At 41.2% G+C, this 13499-nt stretch overlaps 2 protein-coding genes across 2 annotated transcripts in view; one reads left to right on the forward strand and one right to left on the reverse strand.

The window, feature by feature from the left end:
* Positions 1-2080: 2080 nt before the first annotated feature.
* Positions 2081-6902, reverse strand: LOC106580621 (UPF0600 protein C5orf51 homolog). Its single transcript, XM_014161872.2, has 6 exons — positions 6636-6902; positions 5583-5692; positions 3950-4096; positions 3482-3613; positions 3249-3363; positions 2081-3084 (listed from the first exon to the last, which is right to left on the reverse strand). The coding sequence occupies exons 1-6, from the start codon at positions 6727-6729 to the stop codon at positions 2849-2851; spliced, it is 834 nt and encodes a 277-aa protein (XP_014017347.2). The 5' UTR covers positions 6730-6902; the 3' UTR covers positions 2081-2848.
* Positions 6903-9373: 2471 nt separating this feature from the next.
* LOC106580620 (succinyl-CoA:3-ketoacid coenzyme A transferase 1, mitochondrial) overlaps positions 9374-13499 on the forward strand; it is a 188605-nt gene continuing 184479 nt past the window's right edge. The window contains exons 1-2 of the mRNA XM_014161871.2: positions 9374-9574; positions 12291-12399. Coding sequence (XP_014017346.1) covers positions 9473-9574; positions 12291-12399 — 211 coding nt within the window. The 5' untranslated portion in view covers positions 9374-9472. The remainder of the gene's footprint in view (positions 9575-12290; positions 12400-13499) is intronic.

The following is a 13499-nucleotide window of genomic DNA, read 5'->3' on the forward strand; positions in this document are numbered from 1 at the left end:
GTTTCGGTGAAGTGGGTACCAGGAGGGATGTGGAAGTCAACTCGAGATAAGGTCAACAGTTGAAGAGAGAAGAAACCTCTGGGAGGGAGGCCAGAGGGGCCGCCACATCGACCCTCTAACTACAGTCCTGTCTCACTCACACACTTCCACACCCATGAAGGTTCTAGACGTAGGCAGGGCCATGATAATACCAATGAGAGGAACAGACTTGAGTTCTTGCCAAGCAACATAGATGGATTGTTTGTCTTAGACATATCAGGAGGTGACTCTGCCCAGTCGCAAAGTATAAATATACCGAACAAAAATGTCAAAGCAACCGTTAAAGTGTTGGTCCCAGGTATAAAGAGCTGAAATAAAAGATCCCAGATATGTTCCATACACACAAATTTGTTTACATCTCTGTTAGTGAACATTTCTTATTTGCCAAGATAATCTATCCATGTGACAGGTGTGGCATATAAAGAAGCTGAATAAACAGCATGATCATTACACAGGTGTACCTTGTTCTGGGAACAATAAAAGGCCACTTTAAAATGTGCAGTTTTGTCACAACACAATGCCACAGATGTCTCACGTTTTGAGGGAGCGTACAACTGGCATGCTGACTGCAGGAATGTGCACCAGAGCTTTTGCTAGAGAATTGAATGTTAATTTCCTACCATAATCTGCCTCTAACGCAGCTTTATAGTTCGGCAGTATGTCCAACCGGCCTCACAACTGCAGACCACGTCTATGGCGTCGGGTGGACGAGCTGTTTGCTGATGTCAACGTTGAGAACAGAGTGCCCCATAGTGGCAGTTGGGTAATGATATGGGCAGGCATAAGCTACAGACAACGAACACAATTGCATTTTATCGATGGTAATTTGAATGCAGAGATACCGTGATGAGAACCTGAGGCCCATTGTCGTGCCGTTCATCACCCACCATCACCTCATGTTTCAGCTTGATAATGCATGGCCCATTGTCACAAGGCTCTGTACACAATTCTTGGAAGCTGAATATTTCCCAGTTCTTCCATGGCCTGCATACTCACCAGACATGTCACCCATGTTCAGGATGCTCTGAATTGAAGTGTACGACAGCGTGTTCCAGTTCCCACCAATATACAGCATCTTCGCACAGCCATTAAAGAGGAGTGGCACATTCCACAGGCCACAATCAACAACCTGATCAACTCTATGCAAAGGAGATGTGTTGCGCTGCATGAGGCAAATGGTGGTCACACCAGATACTGACTGGTTTTCTGATCCACACCACTCCTTTGTTTAAGGTATATGTGACAAAGATGCATATCTGTATTCTCAGTCATGTGAAATCAATAGATTAGGGATTCATTTATTTCAATTGACTGATTTCCTTATATGAACTGTAACTCATTAAAATCATTTATATTTTTGTTCAGTATATATGCTTGTGTAACTTGTATGTTGTGTTTGCAGCTGTATGACCCAGTGGGATGAATAAACTTGGCTTGAGCTTTTTGTTGTCATCCATTTGAGTTATTATTATTTGTTAAGAACCTAACCGGGTAAACAGACCCAAAAGCCTGCCGGTGCATTTTCACTGGTGTATGCATGCTCTTGATCATTGATGTTTTTCCCTGCACTGAAGTACCCGTTTCTGAACTGTCTGAGACTTCATATAACTACAGACTCCTTTCAAGGTGGCAACAATAAGGCGTCCAAGCTATCCTCAATGTGCTATAAACATTACTTATCAAAGCTCAAATCGGTACTGTGAAAGAGAAGTTGAAAGCATATCTGACATTTCTTGTTACCGCCATAGAGAAAACACATTTTTATATCTGTGCCATTATAGCGTCTGTGACAGCATGGGCAGCACCATTATGTCTACACCCCATAGGAATCCCCACCCCGAGGACTAGTTTAAAACAGTGGAAGCCCTCAATGGCCTGCCCATGCTTAATCTGCCTTTTGACCACTAGAGGCCTCTATCATTCTCTGACTGAGTTTACAAGAGTTCCCCACCCACTACCTTGTGGAAGAGGTGCATTGTGGTTATTGTAGTTTTACCACACATTTTAAACCAACATATATTTATTTTCAATGACAAAAAAATAAATGAAATGTTTTATTCTTCCAAAAAGAACACAGAATCTGCATTTAAATGCATACTATCAAAATACCAAAGTTCCTGTCACTGGGACATTACTACTTGTCCAAGTGAGGTCAATTTGTTTTTAATAATAATAAAAAAATGTATAAGTGAGAAAGAAGGTGGCATATTACAAAGCTGATGTTTCAAAAAAGAAAACTGTACATACTCAAAAATGGTCATGAATACTTCAGTCACCAACTCTGTGTATTCCCCATCTTACCTTTTTCCCCCCATATATATTTATATATAAATGCAATTAATTTAAAACATAACAAAATAATAATTAAAACAATAAATAAAAACAGTTGCTGTGCAATGTTTCATTACAAGCTAGATTATGATTCATCTTCAAACAATACTTCTTTTTTTACAATTTCTTTTGTTAATAATCTTATTTTAATATAATTATTATTCTACCACATTCTCAGAGCAAAAACACATGCCCAACCAACAGTCTGAAATCTGGAAGATAAGTGCTTCTTGCAGGAGACGGGGAGACTCACATTTCATTAACATCCCTCCCTACCCTAGCCCTTAATTCTTCACCTACCCTTGCCCCAAACTTCACCCCCAGTCAGCCAGAGCCTTCCAGAATGGAAAGAAGTTGACCCTAGAAACTGATCCATCAGATTCCTCCTCCCTTAATGCTTAGCATTACAATTTGGGGTTTGATAATCTGATCCTAGATCAGTGCCTAAGGGAAACTTGTACCCATAGCCCTCCCTGGTTCACTGTAAGATACTTAGGATTTCCTTGGCATTCTCTGTGTTCCAGCCCTGGCCCTGAAGAGGGCCGTCACAGACAAGCACGTATTTGTGCAGGATCTGCGTCCCAATGTCCCGGAAGTGAAGCCGGTCCTCTTTGCGTTCCGTGGAATCCACGCTGCAGTCCTCGTACTTCACTGCCCAGAAACACATCTCCCCAATGTACATCATCGTCAGCAGGTGGGTGTCTGAGAAGATGCCTATTGGAAAATAAATCGAAACAGATAAATAACCATGTTTTTTCATCCCTTTATGAGAAATTAAGAAAAAGTTTGTCTTGATAATGTAAAAAAAAACATGTAACATTGACAAAATAAACAGGCCACAACACATGTATAACATATAGCGGTTCTATGATGTTTACCTTCAGCCAGGAAGTTGGCAGTAGCAGAGTCGTGAAACACCACCCCATCGTTGAGCTTCACAGAGTTCCTCACCTGCAGCATCCTCATCAGGTAACGTACGCCCTCCTGAAGACACTGAAACAAGACAGACAACAACACTGCATGAACAACAGGCGTAAGGAATCCAACTCTAATAGTAGCAGTTGCACTCCAATTCAAGTTAGGACTTCTATGTAAAGTTAAATGGCCATACCTTGAGGAAAGTGGCTTTGTTCTTCTTGATCCACTGCTTGCGTTGGTGGAGTGTGTGGCAGTACATGTAAAGCAGTGCTCCACGTCTCCAGTAGAGGCACTCTAACACCTCTAGCCCCAGCACTGACTGCACCTGGAACAGGGACAGCTGTCACTAAACAGTGTGTGTGTGTGTGTGTGTGTGTCACCTTAATTGGGGAGGACGGGCTCGTGGTAAGGGTTGGAGCTAAATAAGTGGAATGGTATCAAATACATCATACACATGGTTTCCATGTGTTTGATACCATTCCATCCACTCTGTTCCAGCCATGAGTCGTCCTCCCCTGGTGTGTGTGTGTGTGGTGTGTAAATCTGCTGTTATTTTCTTGTAGTGAACAAAATACTCAGTGCATAGGGTATAAGGTCCTACGCACATGCATTGCCCTTTAAGAGCAGGCTGAATATCTTTTGCACAAAGGCGCACACACACCTCTTGGGCCGGGACCAGTCTCCCGGCCAGCACCTCTGGCTCTGTGAGGTCCTGCAGCAGCTGTTGGATCTTAAAGGGTGAGCAGTCCTCCGGGAACTCCTGGTCCACCAGCTTGTTTTCCTCATAGAACGTGATGTCCAGGATCACCTACACACACACACTAGTGTCATTCTTTACTTTTAAAAGGCCCAGTGCAGTCAAAAATGTGATTTCCTGTGTTTTATATACATTTCCACACTATGAGGTTGGAATAATACTGTGAAATTGTGAAAATGATAATTCCCTTTAAGTGTAAGAACGCTTTGAAAAGACGGCCAAAAATGTCAGCCGGTTTCGGTGGGTTGAAGTTTGGCCTGACTGGTGACATCACCATGCAGTAAATTAGTTAATAGACCAATAAAAAAAAATAAAAAAATAAAAAAGGAGTTCCAAACCTCTCTGCCAACAGCTAGTTTTCCCCTTACCACTCAGTCTTACAACAATTCTTGCTTGAGAAATTACTCTTGTCTAAGAGGCTATTTGTTTATTTTTTTACCATTTTAATAATAATTTAAAAAAACATTCACAGTAAGGTACTTTAATGTTACTGAGAAATTAATTGATATGGAGATTAAAAAAAAGGAAGAAATGGCTACATTTAACACAAATATGATTAAACAATAATAGTTTTGCAATTAATCTATTCAGCCATGCTCTTTCGCTAACATTTATGACAAGAGTAACATGGTTGGCCGGCCTTCAACTCTAATGCAGGTGAATTGCAGACTTCTTCCACAAGCTGTTGGCCAACAACCTTCAATAAGACAAACGTCTCCGTCTCTCCAACAGGCTGTCTACAACTCTGCTATGGTGGGTGGGGATGATGCGGATAACTCAGACCGTGGGTTGGGAGTTATGTCAATGTCATCAACAGATGTGTCAACAAGTCACTGGGTTCATCATCAGCACTGCACTTTGAAGTTGGAATTCTAATCTTTTGAACTCTTCTAGATTTCCACATGTGGACTAATCCCACTTCTTTTAAAAGTGCATCATTGTGTCATTTCTTCATTTGAAAGTAATTACTGATTTTCTATGCTTTGACAGGTGAAAGGATGAAAAAAATATTCCATTCATTAACAGATCAGTGATTGGGCTACTTCAAGGACATGTGGAAGGGTGCATTTAATTTGTGAACTGAGCCTGTCACAAAGAGGATAGTGGTCAGTTGAAAGTTCCCGCGTCAAGGAAGGACAACAAGTGTATCGGCTCTCTCACACCTTCAGGCTCATGTCATTGGATGACATGAATGACTTAACAAAATAGAAGACTGTTATCCTATTTCAAACAGCAGGTGGAAGAACTACTAGAACACAAAAGGACATTTTGCTTGCCTCGTGAACCAGCCTGGGCCTGCCATATATCACCAAAACAACTGTTTGGTTCTACGAGGCTACCTATTTGCAACTAACAAGGCCTGAACACATGAAGTTTACATTCAGGATGCCACTTGCCTGCCTTCCTACCTACCTGACTGAACAGGATTATCAGAGATGAAGGGAACTTGGATGGTAACAAATTTGAATTCACACCTAGCCTAAAACATTTTGTCTAGAATCTAGCTAGAACATTAAGATTCATTGAACTGCAATACCTGAGTGTAATCCTGAAGCAGTTTAGGCAGACTGTTACTCTCCCCGCCTTGTCTGTAAAAGCTTTTCAACTTGTCTAGTATCGAAGAAGCATTCTGTAAATAGTCATCATCTAGGAGAAAATAAAGTTGTTAAATATGTATTACAGGTCTAACTTTATGTCCAAACATTACATCTCATGCTTACAGAGTTTAATGTATCACTTAACGTGTTAGTTTAAACACACTGATCATTTCTATGACTTGGTGACAATGTATTTTACAGTGGCATGATAATGGCGTAAAATGTAAGGAGCGGCCCTTTGAGTTAGTCAATAAAGAAGATAGCTAGATTATGTCCATCCGGCCACCATTGTACACAGTATTATGACAGTCTAGACTAGAGTTGACAAAATCAAGTTAATTGGAAAATAATAGTTGGCCAGTAAGCCAAGAACGTACACAAAGTGGAATACATTTAGATACCTAGCTATTAAATCCAAGACCCCAGAATAGCCTAGATACATTGGTCAAGCAATCTGCAATAACATTATGCATTGAATGTTTGAAAGGTAACTGATCAATACCCTAGCTCAGCATCTTTGTCGACACATTAACACCAGTTAGCCAGCTAACTTTACAGTACCATATAATGAATTCAGCTCAACTCAAAGCGGTTTTATTGGCATAGTAAACATGTTTACATTGCCAAAGGAAGTTAAGTAAACAAACAAAATGTAAAACAATTAGCTAACTAGTTAGGTACCATGTTAGCTCGCTAATTAGCTAACGTGGCTAATAACATTAACGTTAGCTGCGTTATCCAGCTAGCTAGCTAGCGAATGTATGCGATGAGTCATATTGTTTACTGTTGTTGTTTCAACTTTGACTAACTAGTTAATCTACCTTGGTCTGTGTGTTATCATAAAGTATTTCTGGTGATATGGTAACGTTAGCTAACGTAGCTAACTAACTAAGCCAGATGAGAAGAACTTTCAACTGAACAAACTGAAGGTGCATCGACGTAACATGAACTACCTTTCATTACAAATGATTGTTATAAAAGTGTACACCTACCTTGTTTCTCGGTTCTGAGGCTGGCGCACTTATTGTCCAACTCAAAAATCCTTCTCTCCAGTTCGAACGCCTGTCTTCTGCAGTCGTCCGCCATGACTAAAACACGGTCACGTGACGCTATGATTATCCATTCACATGGTGAACGTGTTTATTTTATTATCTGGGGCAGGCTTCATGCCACTATTGTAAAATCCGCATTAAGAAAATATGAGCGTTTTCACAGAAGTGGTGTTTCCATCAAACGGATTTGTGCGTTGTGACGTATAAACACGAAATGTACTTTTTCAATTACGTTTTCATGAACCGAATAAAAATCTAAAATGAGATGTGTTTCCATTGCATTTTCGACTCTACCTATAGTTTTGGTACACACACTGTTGCGTTAAATAGTAAAGGTGCCTACATGTGCTCTAGCCAACAGTTTGCAGATAGCCTACAGTGCGGCTAGGCTGTGTGGGTAGGCTACTCTACATGAGATCATTATGGATAAAAGCGAAAATATTTGTATTCGTCAAACATCGATCATCATGTCACCAGAACAAAACCATCGATATTTATTGGAAAGGAGCATCATACTCATCACCATGCACTTTCACCACCATGTGAAGTTATTCATAATGTATTCTTCTATAATATTATGGCTGTCTGCAAACACACGTTCATCATAATTTATGTAATCTGTTGCCTAATAAACTGTATGGTTACCCAAATCGTAATGCGAGGACTATCATCGTGTGACTCCAAGTTTACTTCGATATGATGGTTATTATATAAATATTTGTACATAATGGCGTTTCCACCTCCATATCTCGCATAATTTCTTGTTTTGACGACATTTGGAAAGTTTACCGAAATGTACTTTAATCCCATAAAAAGGTTTGATGGAAACCTGGTTAGTGATCCAATACATGTTTGCTCCAAATATATAAATGTGTTTGTGCCCTCTGTCAATTGCAAATCCATACCTTTTCAATAAACCTTCATCAAATACACCCGCCGACTGTTTTGCGTGTGCCAATTGAATCTCAACAAGGAAACAAACTGTATTTGATTGGATTTCAGCAAACAAAGGCACACAACGACAGAGAAGAAACATAGGTACGGTTAGCGTTTCATATAAACTCAGCAAAAAAAGAAACGTAACTTTTTCAGTACCCTGTCTTTCAAAGGTAATTCGTAAACATCCAAATAACTTCACAGATCTTCATTGTAAAGTGTTTAAACACTGTTTCCCAATGAACCATACACAATTAATGAACATGCACCTGTGGAACGGTCGTTAAGACACTAACAGCTAACAGACAGTAGGCAATTAAGGTCACAGTTATGAAAACTTAGGACCTAAAGAGGACTTTCAACTGACTCTGAAAAACACAAAAAGAAAGATGCCCAGGGTCCCTGCTCATCTGTGTGAACATGCCTTAGGCATGCTGCAAGGAGGCATGAGGACTGCAGATGTGGCCAGGGCAATAAATTGCAATGTTCGTACTATGAGAGGCCTAAGACAGCGAGACAGGGCAGGGAGACAGGACGGACAGCTGAGTGCTCAGACTGTCTGCAATAGGCTGAGAGAGGCTGGACTCAGGGCTTGTAGGCCTGTTGTAAGGCAGGTCCTCACCAGACATCACGGGCAACAACGTCGCCTATGTCTCACCAGGGGTGATGGTCGGATTAACATTTATCGTCGAAGGAATGAGCGTTACACTGAGTTCTGTACTCTGGAGCGGGATCGATTTGGAGGTGGAGAGTCAGTCATGGTCTGGGGTGGTGTGTCACAGCATCATCGGACTGAGCTTTTTGTCATTGCAGGCAATCTCAAAGCTGTGCATTACAGGGAAGACATCCTCCTCCCTCATGTGGTAACCTTCCTGCAGGCTCATCCTGACATGACCCTCCAGCATGACAATGCCACCAGCCATACTGCTCGTTCTGTGCGTGATTTTCTGCAAGACCGGAATGTCAGTGTTCTGCCATGGCCAGCAACGAGCCCGGATCTCAATCCCATTGAGCACGTCTGGGACCTGTTGGATTGGAGGGTGAGGGCTAGGGCCATCCCCCCCCCCAGAAATGTCTGGGAGATTGCAGGTGCCTTAGTGGAAGAGTGGGGTAACATCTCACAGCAAGTACTGGCAAATCTGGTGCAGTCCATGAGGAGGAGATGCACTGCAGTACCTAATGCAGCTGGTGGTCACACCAGATACTGACTGTTACTTTGGATTTTGACCCCCCCCTTGTTCAGGGACAAGTTATTCAATTTATGTTAGTCACATGTCTGTGGAACTTGTTCAGTTTATGTATGTTTAATCTTATGTTAATACAAATATTTACACATGTTAAGTTTTTCTGAAAATAAACGCATTTGACAGTGAGAGGACGTTTCTTTTTTTGCTGAGTTTATTTTTAGGTATTGATCTTGGGCGAATCTATGTAGTTGGAGCTGAATTCCACACAGCCTGGTCTCTGCTCCACTCCGTTGGTGGAGTTCATCAGAAACGTCCTTCAACATGGAGTGAAGTTTAGTCAACTAGGTCCAGCCGAAAAAATCTATTAACAAGTAAATCCAGAGAGGAAGAGAGAGGCATATATATATAAAAGGGGACATATATGCATTTATATTACGCACTCGCCTCTAGCCGCGAAACAGTTAAATTATAATGAGCTAGCCGAGCCTCTTTTGCTACCATTGATCCTCCTCCGCTAGCCCCCCCCCAGCTTTAGTGTCATTTTACCAGCTGGGACTGTGAGTTCCTGCAAAGGCTGATCACACATGCACGCCATAACTCAACCGCCTCACATTGCTCATCATTTAGAAAAGCCTGTTGGTTAGCTTCAAAAACATGGCGGCCCTTAAAGTATTATCACGAGCGGATAATGTATTCTTCAAAAACCTATCTGCCACCTGCAGACCCAATTTGAACTTCACCCATTCCTTGATCAAGGTTAGTATCGACATGCGTCAATGAAATAGACCAAATACAAACATGCATCCAGCTCGATAGATACATTGGGAAGCGTTGCTTCTTTTTGTGCGAGTGTTTATTTTAAGCCTGCTACGTCAGGTTAGTGCGAATGTGTCATATGGCACCTTCTTTTTTAACCCCTAAATTGTTCTCTGGGATACAATTGAAATCAAAATTCATTATTTGCATTTACTGTTGGCTACTATCAGCATATACTTGGCTACTGATCCGTTATGTTATACCTCAACACTACTGACCCCTTTCATAAATGTTCGTGATGTCTGATGCTTCATTTCCATGATCCATGTTAGCTATTTCCCGTCCTGGTATCTTAGTAGCCTATATGGTGGCTAGCAGTAGGCACTACTCTGTCACCCATAACTCAAATGACCTTGGTTGAGAAAGGGACATAGGATTTCAATTTAATGTGTCCATTTGTTTGTTTTGCCAGTATCATGTGTTTTATGTTTACAGTAGATAGTTCCCATTGAAGACACTCACTCACCCCCCCAATCTGTGTGATATAAGGTACAACTATATTACGATCGATTGGGGAACATATCTAGTGAATATATTTGAAAGTTATTGATGTTGACTACCGATATTTTTTTTCTTCCGTAATGCTCCTTTAAACTGTGTAAAGAATTCAACCTACCAACATAGCAACACCCATAAGCCTAAGAATGTTGGTCATTGACATTGTGCTGCAGGTTGCAACCCAGTTCCCCCGGACCCTTTGCATGTCATGCGCACTAAGGACAGCCAGAAGTAGAGGCATGTAAAAATGCAGTGCAGAACAGTCTCTGTAAAGTATAGTCTACAGGTAGTATAATAGAAAATAAAGCATATTTAATGTATACAGTTCTCCGATAAGGGTATTGTTTAATCATGTGTTTGCATTTCAGTTTTAGAAGTAGTGAATTGGAGGGTATACACAGTACACACCTCAATGTTTAGAGAAGTATAGTCTAACGCCATGCTAGTGTTGTTCAATACATTTTATTGTGCATTGCTTCACCTATAGAAGTTGGCCTCTCAGTGTGCAGTAATCCTGTTATATTGTTATGTTTTGGCCTCCTTTTGTCACATGTTATGCAGTAGCTTTTCTTTGGCTTTGCTGTCACAGTACAGTTTGTAGTTAGACCTCAGATAAGTTGTTGTAGGTTATAACCGTAAACAGAGCTAATGGTCGTTAATCGTCCTGAAAGGTTCCGTCTAGGTCAAGGCTATACAGCCTAAACACAAGATGCTGGTCCTAGGTTAACAGTCAAGCCTATTTTGTGAAATGTTTTCCTTTTCCTTCTGGGAGCATTTTCCTCGTGCTTGATTGGTCATAATTGCTGATTCACTATTGACAATTCATTTTTATATGAGCTGAGGTCAAAATCAAGCCACACAGTTCATAATAGTTATTTGACATATCTTCTATTTGGACACAAATCCACCCAGAATATAGTTCCTCCCCAGTAGTTTGGTGGATCATAATAGAGTGAAAGGTGTGATAGTGGGTGAAACTAAAGCTGGTCATAGGTTAATACAGACTAATGCATTAACTACATCAGGGGGGGGATTGCAGACCTATTCATTCTATTTATATCAAGAGGTTGATTTCACGTCACTGATGTCAGAGCTTAGAAGAACTAGCCTATAATGGACTGTGTTGTTTTGTCAGGGACATTCTCAGATCCACCAGACTGCCTCATTCCCCCAGTGAACCTTCCATCTACACTAGTGCAGTACGGTGGATATAATTAGTTACAGCAGAGGAGTTAAAGGATGAGCGAATGGTGGGTTAATGGCAGAAAATTAAAGGCTTGATGAGGTTAAAGGGTCTCCGTCTGCTCTCCACGTCTCAGCTGGAGGAATTTGCTTACTGGCAGAGTTCCAAAAATCCAACCAGTTCAAGACTGTCTGCTTGCCACTCTTACTGTAGCTGAGAAACTGTTGTGAACTGTACATATCCCCTTTGTTTGTTGTGCTTTGCCTGCCTGGTCCATCTTTTCTGTGCTGTAACGGAATACATTCTATACTCTTGGTGTTGGGTTTTTATCTCACTGCCCTTAATGTGAAGTGGTGATTTTGACCCGACAGCCTTATCTGTGATGGAGTGCTAGCACTGGGGAAATTCCACGTTAACAGAGTGATGCTGAAACTAAGATTAGAAAGCGGTATAAAATGAAATGTATGCCAAACAAAACCCAATGATCGCAAAGTTAAACAAACCATAGAACTCTATGCACAAGGACTACTTTTAACAATTCCCACACAACATTTAACAAAAACACATTTACTTGAACAGTGCAGATGCAAAGTTTTGTAACAGAATATCGGATTGTGCTGTTTGTGCCGTTCATCTGTTACCAAACTTAGCATCTGCACTGTTCTTCAAGTAAATGTGTTTTTGTTAAATATTCAGTGTAAAAAGTAGTGCTTGTACACTGAGTTGTATGATTTGTTAAACTTTGAAATCAATGTTTTTTGTTTGGCATTCCGTTACCGTGGAAAGATCAGAGTGGAATTTCCCACTGTTTTTTCCTGGATGTTTGTTTGTCACTACTCTCCAGCACACATCTTATTCTGAGAGTAGGTGAATCTACCTGTGAGAAGGGTACTGAACATGGCAAAGTATTATTGAATGCTGCCAGAATTTGTCTAACACTGTCTAACTGTGGGACTGTTCCTCTGTGTTCCCCAGATGTGTGGCTGCTCCTTCTCCACCTCCAGTCAGAGAAAGTCACAGTTCTACACAGACCCGACAGAGGCTGTGAAGGACATCCCCAGTGGAGCCACCATCCTAGTGGGAGGTAAGATCAGGAGACAGTGAAGACTTCACTGTGGGCTCTGAAAGGGCTTTTTCCTGGGATGCCTTGCAAATGCAGATGTTACTGAAGACTGTTTACGCCTGGACATTTACATGTACATTTTTGTCATTTAGCAGACGCTCTTATCCAGAGCGACTTACAGAAGCAATTAGTGTTAAGTGTCTTTGCCAAGGGCTCGTCAACAGATTTTTCACCTAGTCGGCTCAGGGATTCGAACCAGCGACTTTCCGGTTACTGGACAAACGCTCTTAACCACTAAGCTAAGATTTATAAGAATTGGAAAGGAGTGTAAGCAAAATGATGGAAATTTCACCTCTCCTATCAGAGAGCAAAGTGGGGCTATTATGTTATTTCTAATACGTGCACAATACAATACTGTACCAGTCAAAAGTTAGGACACACCTACCTGATCACAATCAACACACACATATACAGTACCAGTCAAAAGTTTGGACACACCTACTCATTCAAGCGTTTTTCTTTATTTGTACTATATTCTTCATTGTAGAATAATAGTGAAGACATCAAAACTATGAAATAACACATATGGAATCATCTAGTAACCAAAGAAGTGTTAAATAAATCAAAATATATTTTAGATCCTTCAAAGTAGCCACTATTTGCCTTGATGACAGCTTTGCACATGCTTGGCATTCTCCTAACCAGCTTCACCTGGAATGCTTTTTCAACAGTCTTGAAGGAGTTCCCACATATGCTGAGCGCTTGTTGGCTGCTTTTCCTTCACTCTGCAGTCCAACTCATTCCAAACCATCTCAATTGAGTTGAGGTCGGGTGATTATGGAGGCCAGGTCATCTGATTCAGCACCATCTCCTTCTTGGTCAAATAGCCCTTACACAGCCTGGATGTGTGTTGGGTCATTGTCCTGTTTAAAAACAAATGATAGTCCCACTAAGCGCAAACCAGATGGGATGGCGTATTGCTGCAGAATGCTGTGGTAGACATGCTGGTTAAGTGTGCCTTGAATTCTAAATAAATCACAGACGGTGTCACCAGCAAAGCACCATCACACCTCCTCCTCCATGCTTCACAGTGGGAACCACATATGCAGTGTCTCACAAAG

Source organism: Salmo salar, chromosome ssa20 (assembly GCF_905237065.1).
Source record: "Salmo salar chromosome ssa20, Ssal_v3.1, whole genome shotgun sequence".
Taxonomy (NCBI): Eukaryota; Metazoa; Chordata; class Actinopteri; order Salmoniformes; family Salmonidae; genus Salmo; species Salmo salar.

Excerpts from the sequence above, each read along its gene's own strand:
- LOC106580621 (XM_014161872.2), bottom strand. The coding sequence starts at position 6,729 with ATGGCGGACGACTGCAGAAGACAGGCGTTCGAACTGGAGAGAAGGATT. Across the intron at positions 5,693-6,635 it reads CCTCAGAACCGAGAAACAAG|ATGATGACTATTTACAGAAT; the intron begins GTAGGTGTACAC and ends ATTTTCTCCTAG. Across the intron at positions 3,085-3,248 it reads TGCCAACTTCCTGGCTGAAG|GCATCTTCTCAGACACCCAC; the intron begins GTAAACATCATA and ends ATTTTCCAATAG.